General features: G+C 35.9%; 1 protein-coding gene across 1 annotated transcript in view; it reads right to left on the bottom strand.

Moving 5' to 3' along the window:
• TTLL7 (tubulin tyrosine ligase like 7) overlaps window positions 1–17,227 on the bottom strand; it is a 152,837-nt gene that overhangs the window by 31,829 nt on the left and 103,781 nt on the right. The window contains exons 11-15 of the mRNA XM_082834727.1: window positions 13,608–13,755; window positions 13,449–13,522; window positions 11,978–12,113; window positions 7,868–7,954; window positions 3,328–3,526 (exon numbers count right to left, since the gene is read on the bottom strand). Coding sequence (XP_082690853.1) covers window positions 3,328–3,526; window positions 7,868–7,954; window positions 11,978–12,113; window positions 13,449–13,522; window positions 13,608–13,755 — 644 coding nt within the window. The remainder of the gene's footprint in view (window positions 1–3,327; window positions 3,527–7,867; window positions 7,955–11,977; window positions 12,114–13,448; window positions 13,523–13,607; window positions 13,756–17,227) is intronic.

Below are 17,227 nucleotides of genomic sequence, written 5' to 3'. Positions count from 1 at the left end.
AGAACCCCTGTCATGTGTAAAGAATGGCTATCATGAGAATAATACTTATACAGTACTTTAATGTTCTATTCTCAAAACATGACATAAAAGGAACAAAAGAAAGGAACGCTAACATGTATGGAGCTCCTTCTATAAACCAGGCATCATGCTAGGTGCTTCACTTTTATTTTTGTTCTCACAGAAACCCTCTGAAGTACAAATCTCCATCACCTGGAGACTCAGAGAAAGAAATTTCTCAAGGTCACATGACAAGAAAGTTACCAAGTTCAGATTTAAATCCTGACTTAATGGCAGCAGCCTCCCTCTTTCTATGACGTCATGATGCCACCTACTATCTTCGGGCTAGACTGGTCACTCATCAGAATCTGTGTAGAGGTTAGAAATAGAATATTTTACAACAGGATTCATAGGGGGAAATGGATAGGAGTCTATATAATGGCCAGGATAAGTGGATGTTATAAAATTTAGGGCCCATGAGAATAAAATAATGATAATAAAACAGAAGAAAAACAAAGATTATCCTAATGAAGTTTAAATATGTAACTGGTTATTATAAGAGTAGTACTAGACAGATAAGTCTTCTTATTCACAGGACAGAAGAATTTTAAAAATTAGATTTACATTCCTATAGTAAAAGATTTAAGTGAAGAAAAATGTCTGGATCAAAAGGGTTGTTATCAGAACAACTAGGGAAAACCACAGAACATCTTCCTCAGGGCATATTGAGAACATTTAAAAAAGAGAACCAACTATTCCAGGTAAATTTTAATTCCTGACACAGAGAAATAGAATATCACTCAATATTATCAACATTTATATCTTTTTTAATACATATATTCTATATACCCTCTGTTGTATATTCTCTCTCGGCTTGGGAAATATATCAATCACTCTTCATTAATTAAATAATTTAATAAAACTCACATGAAGGCAGGATGAATACCCAAATATTTCTCTTCATTAGCTGTTGAAAAAAATTTAAACCTTTATAAAGGCAATGGACATGAACCTTATGTTTAGGGAAGTATTTCTAAAGAATATTTTGAACTGATGATAAGTCTAATAGTCCTCTTTTGGTTCTGGAGAGGACCAAAAATGTATACTCATTCAAGCTATAAAAGATGTTAAAAAAAAAAACAAAACCTTCCATTTGTTCCAACCTCCTTCTGAACCTGAAAGTCACACTATTTTTTTAAAGAACGGTGCTTCTAAAAAGGGCTGTGTGGGGTACATAACACTCGTCAATCTTCTACTAAGAAATACCCATAAGCATGTACTAATACCTACACCTTGGCCCTGCTCTCTTCAAGGGCTTACAGTGATGGGTTTGGACATATATAATCTGATCATAGCTGCAGAAAGAAATATCCTTTCTCTTGAGTCACCAGAGATTTCCATTTTTTCTTCTGCATACACTAGAATTCAGACAGAATAACTAAATAGCTAGACATGCCAATGATACTTAGGTAGATTGACAATAAACGGTTGAAACTTGCATACACAAATTATCTGAGAAAAAAATACTTCATATAGTTTTGTGTAGGACTACCATATATCAAATCTAAATATATCCTTTGGTACTGTAACAATTTTAAATTGCCTAAATTAACTATCTACAACAGAAAGCATTGTACATAATCTGGATTTTTGTCCTCGGTTATCAACATCCCTTTGTAGAGAAAACTCAAGGAGTGTTTGTGGCTAAAATATTCCTTAGTGTAAGATTAAAGAGGGAATATAAAACAAATTGAAACCCTTGCTGCAATTCTTAATGACTATAAAAACAAATAACCAATAAGGAAAAAGATATTAATTGAAATAGACTAGCTATAAAGTGTGAATTTATGCTTAAAAACATTTCTAGTACACTCTTTGTCTGATCTCAATTTATTAACCTATTGGTCTGAGAAGAAAGAAGAATCTCAGAGCTATAGGAGCCCTAGCAATTTTTTCTCACCACTACCCTTATCCTCTGTCAGTTCCTGCTGTTAAGGATACACATATTAGCCAATAGAAAAGGGGCTCCAAAACTGACAAGATCTGGGCAGAACAATGTCAGCTTCCAAAAGAGAAACAGAGTCATATTTACACAGAGATGCACTGAAAGTACTTAAGGAGCTTTTAAGAAAAAGGGAAATAATAGATAAAATAGCTTACAAACTCTGGAACAGGTGCTCAATAAACATATATTAAAGGAGTAAATAAACAAATGAAATGGAACATAATACGTTATTTCCCCTCCAAACACATAAGCCCTCAAAGACAGGAACTTTAGCACGTATCTTTATGGAATAATTTGGAAGTAAAAGAAAGACCATTGAAAACCTTCAACTATTAGGTCTGCATTCCTTATGCATTTTCTCATAAGTCTGGAAGGCCAGGTTTAAAACATACATATTATCAGGTAACTATTAAACCATTTCTGGAGATAGAGCAACAAAGGCTCAGAAATGTGTTTATTGCGTGATTGGACCGGTCCCTTTGTGGAGCCCTAGGATGAGGGAGGACAAGGCAAACAGCGAGATGAGAAACAGAGGTTAAGAAAACTCCTGCTTTGGAGGCAGCATCAGGAAGGGGTATCCAACTGAGCCTGGGCAACAGCAGTACCACACTGGATATCTGGGGATGAAAGACGAATAACAGACACAATAGTGAACATTTGGGATCGAAGAAGGAATGAAAGACAGGAGAATGGAAGAGAGAGAAAATGGGAAAAGGAATAAAAGAGGAAAGAGGAAAAAGGCAGCAGGAAAGGAAGGAGACAGAGAAGCTGGTTGGTTCCTTTCCTGAATACTTCCTTCCTATACACCAAAGCCCTGACTGAAGTGCTTACCCGTGACGAAAATGGGAGGGAACAAAACTTCTAACTATTTCACAATTGTGTGGCTCACAGATACAGTCAAGTCAAATGCCTAGGGAGATACACACATTTTTAAAAACAGGCGAGAATATGAAACAAAATGAGTGCCAGAGTGGGGAATGTAATGAGAGAATATTTGGGCTTAAAAGAGAATGCAGTCATCAGATCAACCATGAGGCACATTTTACACAATTCATGCAGAAATCTAGGACTTAACAAAAACTTTGAAATATAGAAGAATGGACTGTAGAGATCCTTAAGTCAACTCTTTTGTTTTCTATTTGCAGACCCCAAAAAGGGTTGTGGGATCCAGACCTAATCAAGGTCTGGTTGGAGAAGGAAGTGGGATAGAATCCAGGTCTCCTCACACACAAGGGTTCGTTTGGCCGAAGGTCTTTTTATTGAGTTCAGTAATTTCAGTTCCATAATTTGTCACATAACAACTAAATTAGAAGAAATTAACTTACTGGATGGTTGGATTAATCTGTAGTGGTTGGACTGTTTAAGATTATATGTAACTTGCTTTTCTCTTTTCTTATTTTGGTACTCTTCTTTTTCATTTTCTTCTGATTCTGAAGAGCTGCTGCTACTACCATAGCTGCTGTCACTGCTGTAGTACTTCTGTCTTTTTGTTATCTCGGTACTCTCGGGCATGGAAGACAGAGGCTAAAATGGAAGGAAATGTGATATTTTGTTAGAATTCAGAAAGGCTCATTCACATGATTACTTACTATTTTTAATTTCTCACTTACGATTACTGCTTTTCACTTAAGTCTGAAAAATCCCCCCGAAGTACTACTGCTTAATGCTATCCACTAATTGTTCTGTTTCTATGAAATATTCTTTCTTAAGTAATACAGTTCAGTCATGATGAGGAAAATGCCGTTTATGCACGATTCAAATAAAGGACCAAAATATCCACAAAGAATAACAAAATAAAGAAAAAACATTTGAGCTAAAAACATAAAAATCAAACATAGCTTTTCTTCATTCCATGCAGAATGATTACTCATTACTCATCAAGACTCAGAGGTATACCTCTGTTGTATCCCTAATGTTCAAAATCACTCAACAAATGTGTATTTGTGTGTGTGTGTATGTGCACTTGTGTGTGTGTGAAAGAGAGAGAGAGAGAGAGAGAGGAGAGAAGAAGGGGAAGGAGGGGCAAGAGAGGCAAAAGTAAAATAAAATAAGGAAGCAGAAGCCAGATAAACCACTATAAGTAAAATAATCCACTATCAATAAAGTAGGTCATATCTTAAAACAGAGCCTATGAGCCTATGATATACTCAGATAATATGCAACAAGAAGCAAGGCATTCCTCACATGTCTAATTTCTCTTTGGACATTTTTAGAAATAAAAATTTTTAGTTAATTATCCACTTTCCAAATTGGCCATGCATAAACTCACAGCTTTGCTTGGAGGATTTCTACCTCTGTTACATAGGATCTGGACATAATGGAGTAACATTACTTTTCATTGCCCACACTACATTTTTAAAAAGGGATATAATGTAAAAATCAGTATGGCATAAATTTTTTAGAGGATAAGTGCCATGTAGAAGGGTAAATCTGTAAAGATTTTAAATGCCAGGCTATCATGTTCCAATAATATCTCCATCAGAATCACTTGTCTCTGAATCTCCCAATCAATGTGTTTCCAATGATGCCAGCTGAAGGAATAAAAGATAAGTGGGACATCTTCACTTCAGAAAGAATGTGCACAACCAAGAGCACAACAGTTTTGTAACTTAGTCATTTTAAGAGACAATTACACATGCCACATGCCTCTTATTTCCTGGGGAAGGTTCCTGCAGTTGTATACTAGTTTCTTGTTCTCTGTTAAATGAAACAAAAATGCTTTGATGTTAGCATATACCATAATGAAATCCTGGGTTACCCTGAGATTTCACTGAAATAAGGTATATCCTCTCATGTAACAGTGTAGGATGAAAGATAAAGAAAGAAATAACATTTCACGAAGTGCCTGGAATACATAGTAAGCCAAAGCATGATGTTCTTAAAGTTACTGTCTTAGCAGAGGATGAAAAATAACCAAAGCGGGGAAGTAGTTTAATACACTAAGGTACCAACTTGTGTTTAAAAATATGTTCTCTTTTGATAGTCTTAATATTTACTGAGCACTAACAATGTTCAAAGAGATATGCATAAAAACATTTACCAGTAACACAATCATCAAACATTTTGATAGTCTTAGGGAATATGAATTCTAGAGGAAGGATGTTTCTTCAGAAGTCTAGCGTACCCAGAAGAAACAGTGGCACAATCAGGCTTGCTAGTAGTGCCTTCCTTCAAGTAGGCAAACAGCTTTAAAGTTTCTTAAGGAGCTTGACTACATAATGAGTTACTCGATCCTATAAAGAATCACAAAGGGAAACGGATAGTTGAACCTTTGTGTCATATATGCATTTGGGATTTGTTAACCAATACACTGTTAAAGCAATAAGTAATAAGTCACAGCAACATAAACTCCAAACAGTGCCGTAACTACAAATTGGAATTTGTAAACCGGCGTTGAGTTCTGACACAAACCATACCATTTATTTTTATGTCCAATTGTATTATGAACTGGCTCATATATTAAAATATATATAAATGGCATAAAGAATAATAAATACTAAGTACCTAGCACTTGGCTGAAGAACAATGCTAATACTTTACGTGATATTATTTACATAGCTAATTAATACTTCTTAGATTCTCAAATAAGTGAAAAGTTATTTCTCCCAAGTTCAATTTAACCTTGATAACCTTCAATTATTCTACCAGTAAAGACACTGGAAATCAGTGTTTTTTTTTTGTTTGTTTTGTTTTTGCGGTACGCGGGCCTCTTACTGTTGTGGCCTCTCCCGTTGCAGAGCACAGGCTCCGGACGCGCAGGCTCAGCGGCCATGGCTCATGGGCCTAGCCGCTCCGCGGCATGTGGGATCTTCCCAGACCGGGGCACGAACCCGTGTCCCCTGCATTGGCAGGCGGATTCTCAACCACTGCGCCACCAGGGAAGCCCTGGAAATCAGTGTTTGACATGTGATAACAACCCTCTAAAAAGGAAAGGCTGCTTTGAAGTTTGGCTCACTCCAGACCCTCAGTATACCTAAGGTTACAAGTTATAAAAATAATTTTACTTTTTTTTACTTTTTACCTTTTTACTGATTATGCAGTTTTCAACACTTCAAAACATTTCTGGTGTTAATAACTATAGGAACTAACCAATTCATTTCATTTAAACGAATACATTGTTAGTTCCTACTATTTGCCTGGAATAAGAGGGGTTGAAATATACACAGTGTGAATTCTGCCCTCTAGGAGGTTATATTTTTATTTGGATGATAAGCCTTATTTGATGAAGCAAAGGAAAATATAAGACAGTAGAAGACTGACTTAGAGCCTTTGCATTTGCCAATCTTCCATGAATATTGTGCCCCCAGGTTGCCTCATATCTGGTTTGCCAAATTGCTAAATAATTAATATACAAAGTTTAGAGACTTTCCGATGTTTTCCAAAATGAAGCAATAACTCACGAAGGTATTGACTTTTACAGATACCCTAAAAAATATTTGTTCCAAAGGAATTATCAACATCTTCTACAGTTCTTTGATATAGAATACATAATTCAGAAGAACAGTGCCTGACATTCAAGGTCTCTGGTCTTCATCAGATATGTATCTTTTACCAGGTTCATCTTGCACCAATTTACTCTCCAAGAATCTTCCACCTGAGTCATACCAAATTCCTTGTCATTTCTCCAACATCCTAAGCAGCATCATACCTCCATGTCTTTGCCTTTAATGTTCAATTCAAATGGCACTGCCTTTATGAAGCCATCCATAATCTACCAATCCCTTTCTTCTCTATGTTGCTGTAGCACTTCCCACTCCCTTAATTACAGTACTTGCCACAATATACCCTGGTTTTTGGTTCACCTATCTGCCCTTCCACTAGTCAGTGAGGTCCTTGTGGACACATTCAACAAATTTAACTAATGGTTTTGAGAACCTACTAAGTGCCAGATGCTATGCTAGGTGCTAGAGATGTAAAGATGGAATACACCTCCTATCCTCAAGGAACTTACAAGCTCATACTAAGGCAAGCATGCAAACAATTATTTGTCACATCTGCTCTATAAAAGTGTCACTTGTGGTACAGCAATAGAAGGAGGGAACAGAAGATCTAAGTCCAGCTAGGAGAAAGAGGGAAGATTTCACAAAAGCAGCTGGATTAGGAGGGGGGTCTCTAATCAATCAAGCAATTAATCAATTATTCTTTTAATAGGCAAGCATTCCAGGCGTATAGAAAAAGCATGACAGAGCATGATGTATGTAAGGATATAGTAATAGTTCAGTATTGCTGAAATGTAAAGTGAAAAACAGCAGAATGAAAAAACTTTCCAAGACTTTACAAATTCAACTCTTTCCTACTCTACTAGCAAGGACTTTGACATATAACAAAAGAACATGTGGATGTCATCACCACAGAGCAGATGAAGGTAAAGCAAACACCTGCCTATTTTTGCCAGCATGACAGCTTTCTATGTCTTCCTAGAAACTGTAACTATTTTTCCTTACAAAATTTCAATATTGCCGTGCCAGCAAAAGATGGGGCTCCCCATTAGGATCTCTGGAGTCATGATTTGCCTGATCTATAATGCTACACGTCTCTGATAATTATATGTTTGGAGATAGGAAAACATAATACTGAGTATAGAATGAGGGTACCAGTTCTAGGTCCTGCTTGGCCCTGACTCACAGGGCTTTCACTAGATGAGGGAAAGAGTCAGAAAATGAGGAAAACTATCAAAACAAAACAAAGCTTCTCCTGAGTATAAGAAAGCATGATCTTCCTAATTCTATCTTCACTGGAAACACAGTCCACAGAGTTCCTTGAAAGTAGCATCAGTCATTCTTACAGTGAGAAATACAAAGGGAAAATAACTGTCCTTAGTAGAGTCTATCTACTCTGATATTAAGGAAGATAAAGATACTGCACCTTTGGTCCTCGAGACTTGGCAGTTTTGCCCATCAACTTTTCGTCATCAATTTCACATTGTTCCAGAAGATCCAAAATATCTTCCTCCTTAAAAAATATTTAATTAAAATTGTTATGACTAATGGACTCCAGAATTAATTAAAAGATTATTAATCTTGTGTACAACAAGGATTCCGAAAAGTATTTAACAAAGATTGCTCAGATCAAATGAGAAATAAAGGGTCATGGCAAACCCTCTTAAAGAAACTTTCACTAAAACCTGGCAATAAAAATAATACTTAGCTGAAATCTATTATGTATTGATTATCATAAACAAATATATCCTTATGTTCTAGTATACTATTAAAATCTTAGAATACAATACTTCAATAAATTAGCCTATTGGACACTTTAAAATTTCTAAAAGTTCACTCTAATTTTTCCAGACCGCAATTTCATCAATCATTGCTATATCAATTAGTGCAAAATAATATTACGACTGCAGACAGAACACTGATGATTGGCCTAATAGTTTCATTTAGAACAATCTAATGTTAGTATTTAGGTAATAGGCACAATTTAATGAAACTTTAAAATTTTTACCTATTGCACACGAGTATCTTTAGAACTTTATGAAAGGTTTTCACCCTATAGGCCTAACACCTTTTCTCATGCTCTTCTAGAGTCACTTTGAAGTCAAAGGGTAAAGTTATAAAAACATACACCCAAGTGGATGTTGAGCAAACCAGAGCAATAGGAGTACAACAGCTTTACTAAACGAGGTAGAGTTAACTGCTTTCATTGAGTTATTTATTCAACCTATACAAATATCACAACTTCATTTATATATTTATGATTTATATCTGTGCTTCTTTTTTTTAAAAAAGGGTTTTAGAGAAACTAGAAATCTCACTGTGCAATGGAAATCTGTAAAATAGGTTACTCTTCATCGCAATCTAAGATTTAGCTATTAAAATATCAAAAGACTCTTAATATAAAGTTTGATTAAACAATAACCCTACAAAGGATTCCAAAGACAGCAGCACAAGACAGTTAAAAAGTAAGGAGTTCTGCTTCTGTTCAGGAGAAGGAAGGTCATATAGACAGCATTTTCATCATAAGAGCTAAAAAAAGATGATAAACTAAATAATCATATATTTTAAGACATTAGAAAGCTGTGGATAAAAGTAGTGTAAAAGGAATTATACCAGAGAGGGAAAAGTTCTCCCTAGGTGAGCAGAGATAAGTGGCCACTTTCTACTTTACGTTCATTTGCCAGGTCTGGACACAGATGAGCAGAGATTAGGTCTATAATAGAGAGATTCTGTGGGGGTAAAGAGAATCCAGTGGAGTTTTCAAAGGTCACGTGGGCTACTGACACATCTAGAAGAGCCCCACAGAGCTGGTTCTCTTCGCCTGCTGGGTCTTTCCAATAGCAATTTTAGTTGAGTATGTAGTAGAATAGGAGGATAGAGGCATGGATGGAAAACCAGAACTAGAGAGAAGCTCACGCACTGCAACAAAGAGCCCGCGCTGCAACGAAAGATCCCGCATACCTCAATGAAGACCCACGAGCTGCAACTAAGACCCACCGCAGCCAAAAAAATTAATTAATTAATTAAATATAAATAAATTAAATAAATAAATAAATAAATAAAACTCTATAACCATCGCCTGTAGTGTACACATTATTTTCAAGTAGACTTGGACATTCACTAATATAAGTACCATATTGAGTTAAAGCAAGTCTCAATTTATTTTACAAGACTGAAATCAGAATATGTTTTCTAACACCAATGGAACTAAGCTAGAAACTTTACCAAAACTAAAACTAGAACATTTTAAATGTATGGAAATTAAGCAACAAACTTCTAAGTAACCAAAATAAAAATAAAAAAATAATTTAAAAGGCAGTTAGTAAAAATACAATATATAAAAATGCTAGATATAAGGGTAATATACAAAAATAATCAGGTGTTCACATCCTGGCAACAAGTTAAAAATTAAAAAAAATTACAAACAATATTATCAGCAACAGCAGCAAAAACATCAAATACTTAAAAATAAATTTAATGAAAGATGTGCAAAAACTATAAACTGAAAACTACGAATATAGCAGAGTTATTAAAGATCCAAGTAGATGGAGAGATATGTCATATTAATGGATCGGAAGACTCAGTATTGTTAATTCCCCAGAAATTGTTTTGTAGATTCCTCAGTCCAAATTAAAATCCCAGCAGCCTTTTTTCGTAATTAAAAAATTAATCAAAATCTAGAATCAAACTGATTCTAAAATGTGTATGAAAGCATAAAAGGACCTAGAAAAGCCAAAAGAGTTTTAAATAGAATAAATTTAAGGACTCACACTACCTAGTTTTGACACTCATTATAAAACAACAGTAGTAAAGACTGTGTAAGTGTTATATAAGAAGAGGCTCCCAGATCAATGGAAGGGGGCAGGCAAAGTGGTGACATTTAACTAGATTTTGAAGAATCAAATTGAGACTTGAAGCCTATTTATTATGTGCCAAGGTACTTAAAACAGACTATTTTAATTAACCTCAATTTTAGTTTCATAACCTGTCAAGTATACTTTTAATACTACTATTTTAGTGATCTGATTGATCAAATAGTTTAATGTAAGTTTACAAAATTAACATGTGGGGGAGCTGGAATTTGAATGTAGGTCTATCTGGCTCCAGAATCCTTAGGATTTCTAGGAGCAGAGTGATGGGAAGATGGAACAGAGGCTGCATCCAGAGGAGAGAGAAATGACATTATAAAACAGGTAGAGGAAAATGAAAAGGTCTCTCACTGTCTGGGTCAGGAAAAACAAAAAGACCACAGAACATAATTCTAATGGTGAAAATACTTGCATATGTCAAAAGAGGGATATTTAAAGGAAAAGAGCATTGGGGTATACAATATTCCTTCTGCTTCTGTCCCTTAGGCCTAGTCAGCTTGAAAATGGCTTTATATCCTCCTGTTGCAGAATTTTAGTGAAAAGACCATAGCAAAATCTATCTATAATAAACTTTATCATGATTTTTGAATCACTCAATATAACAGGGTATCCAAGATACTGGAGGTATCACTCTAGGGAGATTTCCAGTAATGTAAAATATAAACAATTTTAATAGGTCTGTGTGACGGAATGAAGAACACAAGGAAGAGTAAGTACGTGAGTAAATATGAATACTTAGAAAACTATTAAAGACCACTGACTGTTTAGACAACAAATAAAAACTTGTTTGTCCAATGGAACATTAGCAAGCATGATGCTAGCAGAGGCTTGATTAGTCGCTGCACTCTGGGCTTGTCCTCTTGAAATGCTCCATTTTGGAACCCTGAGCTATCGTATTAAGAGATCCAGTTACCCTCCTTACATGGTCATGTAGAGAGAAAGAGACACCCAGCCTGCTCCCCAGATGTTCCAGCTATCTCATCTGATGCACCAGACACAGAAGTGAAGCCTTCTTGGATTTCCTTCCCCAGTTGAGTTGATAAATGCAAATATATGATTCACTCCAAGCTAGCTCAGCAGAAGAACCACTCAACTAAGCCCAGCCAAGACTGTGGAATAATGAGCAAATAAATGCAATGGCTTATTATACTGCAAAAGATAACTAACAGACCTTTTAGTAAGGCAAATAGATTACTCTGTGTGTGTGTTTCAATTACTTCTCATATGCCAGGTCTATGCAGTATCAGGAAAAAATTATTGTATAACGTTAGTTACAATCTAACTATGTAGCAATATAGTTACATAGTTAACTATATTGTTAACTATGTAACTCATATCTCATTCTCAAACAATGAGAACATCACAAACCACTAGGTTATTTCAATCTATTTTTTTATTCAGTTATGTATAAATAACTGTAAAAAAAATTTATTAAAATAGATTACAACATAATATCAACATTTTCTACTGCTTAACTTGTCTTGTTAAAAAACATCTTATTTATGAAATCATTTGGTTGGTTATGAAACATTACCAACTGTTAAAATGGAAGGAAAGTGCATCTTAAAAGTAAAATGTTTTTATATGTGGAATTAAGATGGGTTGTTTATAAAGACATATTGTGTGGCTTCATTCTTTTTTTTCTTTATAAACATTCATTCCTTTACCTTCATCTTTTTCAAAGGATTATTCATCTCTCGCTGGAATGAAGCTGCTCTTCCTGAAAGGAAGGTCTGAAAGGCAACAGCCAACAAATTTTCATACTTTTCAAGTAGTGTTTTATCTTCAGGAGGATAAATTCGCCTACAATAAAATCAGATAAACCAGCTTGTTTAAAAAAAGCTATCATAGCACAAGAGTTAAGGTCAACTACATAGGTAATTCTTGACCATCTACTCTGTCAGTCACTTTACTAGGTGCTAGAAATAAAGGTGAATATAGTTACAAGAAATCCATAAATTTTCATTTGTTACCAATACAAATTGAAGTTTATCTAGAGAATTATCATTAAACAATGCAGTTCCAGAAGGCACAATATAAAGGTTTGGTCAAGGGGAGGTGGTTGAAGAAGAATCACAATTGGGCATATTGAGAAATATAGAACTTTACTGGAGAGAATTTAGGTGATGAGGGATAATTTGAGAAGTTTTAGACTCAGTGTGATTATTGATGTATACAAGAATGTAGGGATTAATCCTAATGATCTTTTGAGGGGTGGTGGAATTTGTCTCTCTGGTGGAGAGAATTAGGTAGACGTAGGGTGAGAGGAATGTGTTCTCATCATCACTGTTGATAGTGTTAAGGCCGGAAAGAACATCTTACCAGGAGTGCGGGAAGCTCTATGATGTCAAATCCTCCTAATTCTGCTGAGTCAGTATCAAAGCTTGGGAGGAGGGGCTGTCTTTCCAAGAACACAAAGAGCTTAGGGGATCCCCTTTTCTCCTGTCAAAGGTGATACTGTGGAGGAGGTCCAGTTCTGTACAGTCCAAACCCCTTTCTATTGTCTCATACCTGCCTCCTCCAAACATTTTCATTATTTGCCTGGTTCCTGATATATTTGAACTTAAAACAACGTACAGGGGCTTCCCTGGTGGGGCAGTGGTTTAGCGTCCACCTGCCGACACAGGGGACGTGGGTTCGTGCCCCGGTCCGGGAAGATCCCACATGCCGCGGAGCACCTGGGCCCGTGAGCCATGGCCGCTGAGCCTGCATGTCTGGAGCCTGTGCTCCGCAACGGGAGAGGCCACAATAGTGAGAGGCCTGTGTACCGCAAAAAAAAAAAAAAATAGTAATAAATAAATAAAAGTAAAACAAAGTACAGCAACCACTCTGAACTGACAGAAAGAATACTAAGAGACCTGAAACCTGACTTTTTCAAAATAGTGTATTATAATTAAATAAGGTCATATGATTACATCAGCCTGAAAAGACTTCACACAAACCACCCCAGGAGCTCTCTCCAAGTCTGAACCATCTACTTGCTAACTATCTTTTCTTTCTGGAAATAAATTAAACAAAAAGCACTTTCTCAGAATGAAATAAACAGCGCTTAAGATAAGCTTAAAAGTTAAAAAATGCAGGCACTTCTGTTTTGACACTTCACTTCTTCAATCTATTAAAAAACAAAAGCACAGTTACCTGTAATTCCCCATGTGTCGATTTTCATGTTCTTCTTTCGAGATCTGCTTCCGTACCTGAGCAAGTCTCTCCTTCTAGAAATGAAGAAATTTTACAAATAAAACCTGACAAATGAATTATGCAATTCAAATTGCAGGTACATTGTTAAATTTTTCATACCAACTCTTCTTTCCGCCTCTCCAACTGATGTCTCTGCTGTTCTGAGTCTGAGGAACCCGGTAAAAGCCTTTTGATTGAATTTTGACCATAAAGCCTCCTTTGAGCCTCAGCTTTTTGTTTAGCCAAGTTTCTCCTTTTATCACTGGTCCTAAAATATAGAACACAAGACCATATTCAAGAATTCAAATAAGCTCTAACCTTATCCCTGTGAGAATCAGCAGAAGAGGGGACCCAGTGGAGATAAGAATCAGTTTTTATTAAATTTATATATTCACATATGTTATATTCACCTAGTCATTCATCAAATATGGATCTCCATACAGTAAATAGACGTTCTGAAGGTAACAAGATAAAATGGAGACAGTATAGCAACTTACTAGCAATACAACCTTAGGTCAATTAACTGCGGGGTCTGTTTTCCCATACATTAAATGCTAACAATATCATTTCCCTCCTAGAGTTCTTATAAAGATTAACTTGGGGTAACATTAATAGGTTCTTAATAAATGTTGTTTCCTTACTCTTCCTTCAACCAATGCCCTTTATATTTAAGCATTCTTACTTATACTGACCACCCTTCAGCATATTTTCAATTCAGATTGAAATCTCAGCCTAACAATCATTACTGAATTGAAAGCATCTGCATAGTCCTTCTCATTTTTGCCCAGTGATGCAAATTTAATCATAGCTGTCTGATTTTTATTGGAAAATTCCTGTTGTAAGAGTGCTTTCCTCTGAACTTGTTTTCTCTCTCTTCCCTCCCATGTAGCTGGTACGATCAGATAAGCCTGAGGTCTCTTCTCTCTCCCTCTGACTTACACTATTATATACCAATCTTAAAGATCTAGCAGGAACAGGGTGAAAAAAGAAAAAGGCAAAAAAGAAAAGGCAAAGCCAATTTTTCCCTCAGCCATAGGAAAAAATAGAGTTCTTATTCTTGAGCTTATATTTCCATGCCTTGCAATGTCATTAGTCTGGTAGGGCCCAGATGAAGGTGTAAAGCAAAGGAAAGGGTACAAGGAGGCCATCTGGCCAGCTTCTAGTGTGGAGAGGTAAAAGACACACCTAAGTTTACAGGAGGTCCCATTCTATTCAATAAGGGATTGCACTGAAAAAACTGGGCCAAGGCCCTAGATAATAGAGAGTGTTCTTTTGCCTCAAGTATGCACCACCTCACAACTTGAACTTGCAAGGGTGTTAGGAAACTGATCTATTATCTTTCATAACAACATTACGGTTTGAGTGGCAGGAGTTCAACAAGTGAACAGGATAGAAGGAATAATTTGAGAAAAGGAATAAACACATCAGGAAAATTGTAAGTCATTTAGTATGTCTGGAGCTATCAGTGAATGCAGGAAACTCAGCTAATTAAAGCCTTCTAGCTTAAAACTAGGTTACTGACTCTCAAATTGAACTTTAGGCAATGGGGGAGAGGAGAGAGTGAGTTTTAAAAGGAGAAGGGAATAATTATATTTGCAGGTTTTAAACGTTATGCCTTGGCAGCAGAAGCAAGAAGAACCACAATCCTGCAGGCTGTGGAACGAAAACCACATTCACAGAAAGATAGACAAAAAGAAAAGGCAGAGGACTATGTACCAGATGAAGGAACAAGATAAAACCCCAGAAAAATAACCATATGAAGTGGAGATAGGCAATCTTCCAGGAAAAGAATTCAGAATAATGATAGTGAAGATGATCCAGGACCTTGGAAAAAGAATGGAGGCAAAGATCGAGAAGAGGAAAGAAATGTTCAACAAAGACCTAGAAGAAGTAAAGAACAAACACCTAGAAGAATTAAAGAACAAACAAACAGAGATGAACAATACAATAAATGAAATGAAAAATACACTACAAGGAATCAATAGCAGAATAACTGAGGCAGAAGAATAGATAAGTGACCTGGAAGACAGAATGGTGGAATTCACTGCCACAGAACAGAATAAAGAAAAACGAATGAAAAGAAATGAAGACAGCCTAAGAGACCTCTGGGACAACATTAAACACACCAACATTCGCTTTATAGTGGTCCCAGAAAGAGAAGAGAGAGAGAGAAAGGACCTGAGAAAATATTTGAAGAGATTATAGTCGAAAACTTCCCTAACAGGTGAAAAGAAATAGCCACCCAAGTCCAAGAAGTACAGAGAGTCCCAGACAGGATAAACCCAAGGAGAAACACACCGAGACACATAGTAATCAAATTGACAAAAATTAAAGACAAAGTTTTAAAAGCAACAAGGGAAAAATTACAAATAACATACAAGGGAACTCCCATAAGGATAAAAACTGATTTCTCTACAAGCCAGAAGGGAGTGGCACGATATACTTAAAGTGATGAAAGGGAAGAACCTACAACCAAGATTACTCTACCCAGCAAGGATTTCATTCAGATTTGATGGAGAAATCAAAAGCTTTACAGACAAGCAAAAGCTAAAAGAATTCAGCACCACTAAACCAGCTCTACAACAAATGCTAAAGGAACTTCTCTAGGCAGAAAACACAAGAGAAGGAAAGTACTTACAATAACAAACCCGGAACAATTAAGAAAATGGTCAGAGGAACGTACAAATTGATAACTACCTTAAAAGTTAAAGGATTAAATGCTCCAACCAAAACACACAAGCTCACTGAATGGATACAAAAACAAGACCCATATATATGCTGTCTACAAGAGACCCACTTCAGACCTAGGGACACATACAGACTGAAAATGAGGGGATAGAAAAAGATACTCCATGCAAATGGAAATCAAAAGAAAGCTGGAGCAGCAATACTCATATCAGATAAAATAGATTTTAAAACAAAGAATGTTACAAGAGACAAGGAAGGATACTACATAAGGATCAAGGGATCAGTCCAAGAAGAAAATATAATAATTATAAATATATATGCACCCAACGTAGGAGCACCTCGATACATAAGGCAACTGCTAATAGCTATAAAAGAGGAAATCGACAGTAAAACAGTAATAGTGGGGGACTTGAACACCTCACCTTATCATACAGACAGAAAATTAATAAGGAAACACAAGTTTTAAATGAAACAATAGACCAGATAGATTTGATATTTATAGGACATTCCATCCAAAAACAGCAGACTACACTTTTGTCCCAAGTGCACACAGAATATTGTCCAAGATAGATCATATATTGGGTCACAAATCAAGCCTCAGTAAATTTAAGAAAAATTGAAATCATACCAAGCGTCTTTTCTGACCACAATGCTATGAGATTAGAAATAAATTACAGGGGAAAAAAAACGTAAAAAACACAAACACATGGAGGCTACACAATATGTTACTTAATAACCAAGAGATCACTGAAGAAATCAAAGAGGAAATCAAAAAATACTTAGAAACAAATGACAATGGAGACACGACAACCCAAACCTATGGGATGCAGGAAAAGCAGTCCTAAGAGGGAAGTTTATAGCAATACAATTTTACCTCAGGAAACAAGAAAAATCTCAAATAAACTATCTAATCTTACACCTAAAGGAATGAGAGAAAGAAGAACAAATAAAACCCAAAGTTAGTAGAAGGAAAGAAATCATAAAGATCAGAGAAGAAAACACTGAAATAGAAACAAAGAAAACAATAGCAAAGATCAATAAAACTAAAAGCT

This window comes from Leucopleurus acutus, assembly GCF_964270905.1.
Source record: "Leucopleurus acutus genome assembly, chromosome: 2".
NCBI classification, from domain to species: domain Eukaryota; kingdom Metazoa; phylum Chordata; class Mammalia; order Artiodactyla; family Delphinidae; genus Leucopleurus; species Leucopleurus acutus.
This window is presented reverse-complemented; position numbering and strand designations above follow the sequence as displayed.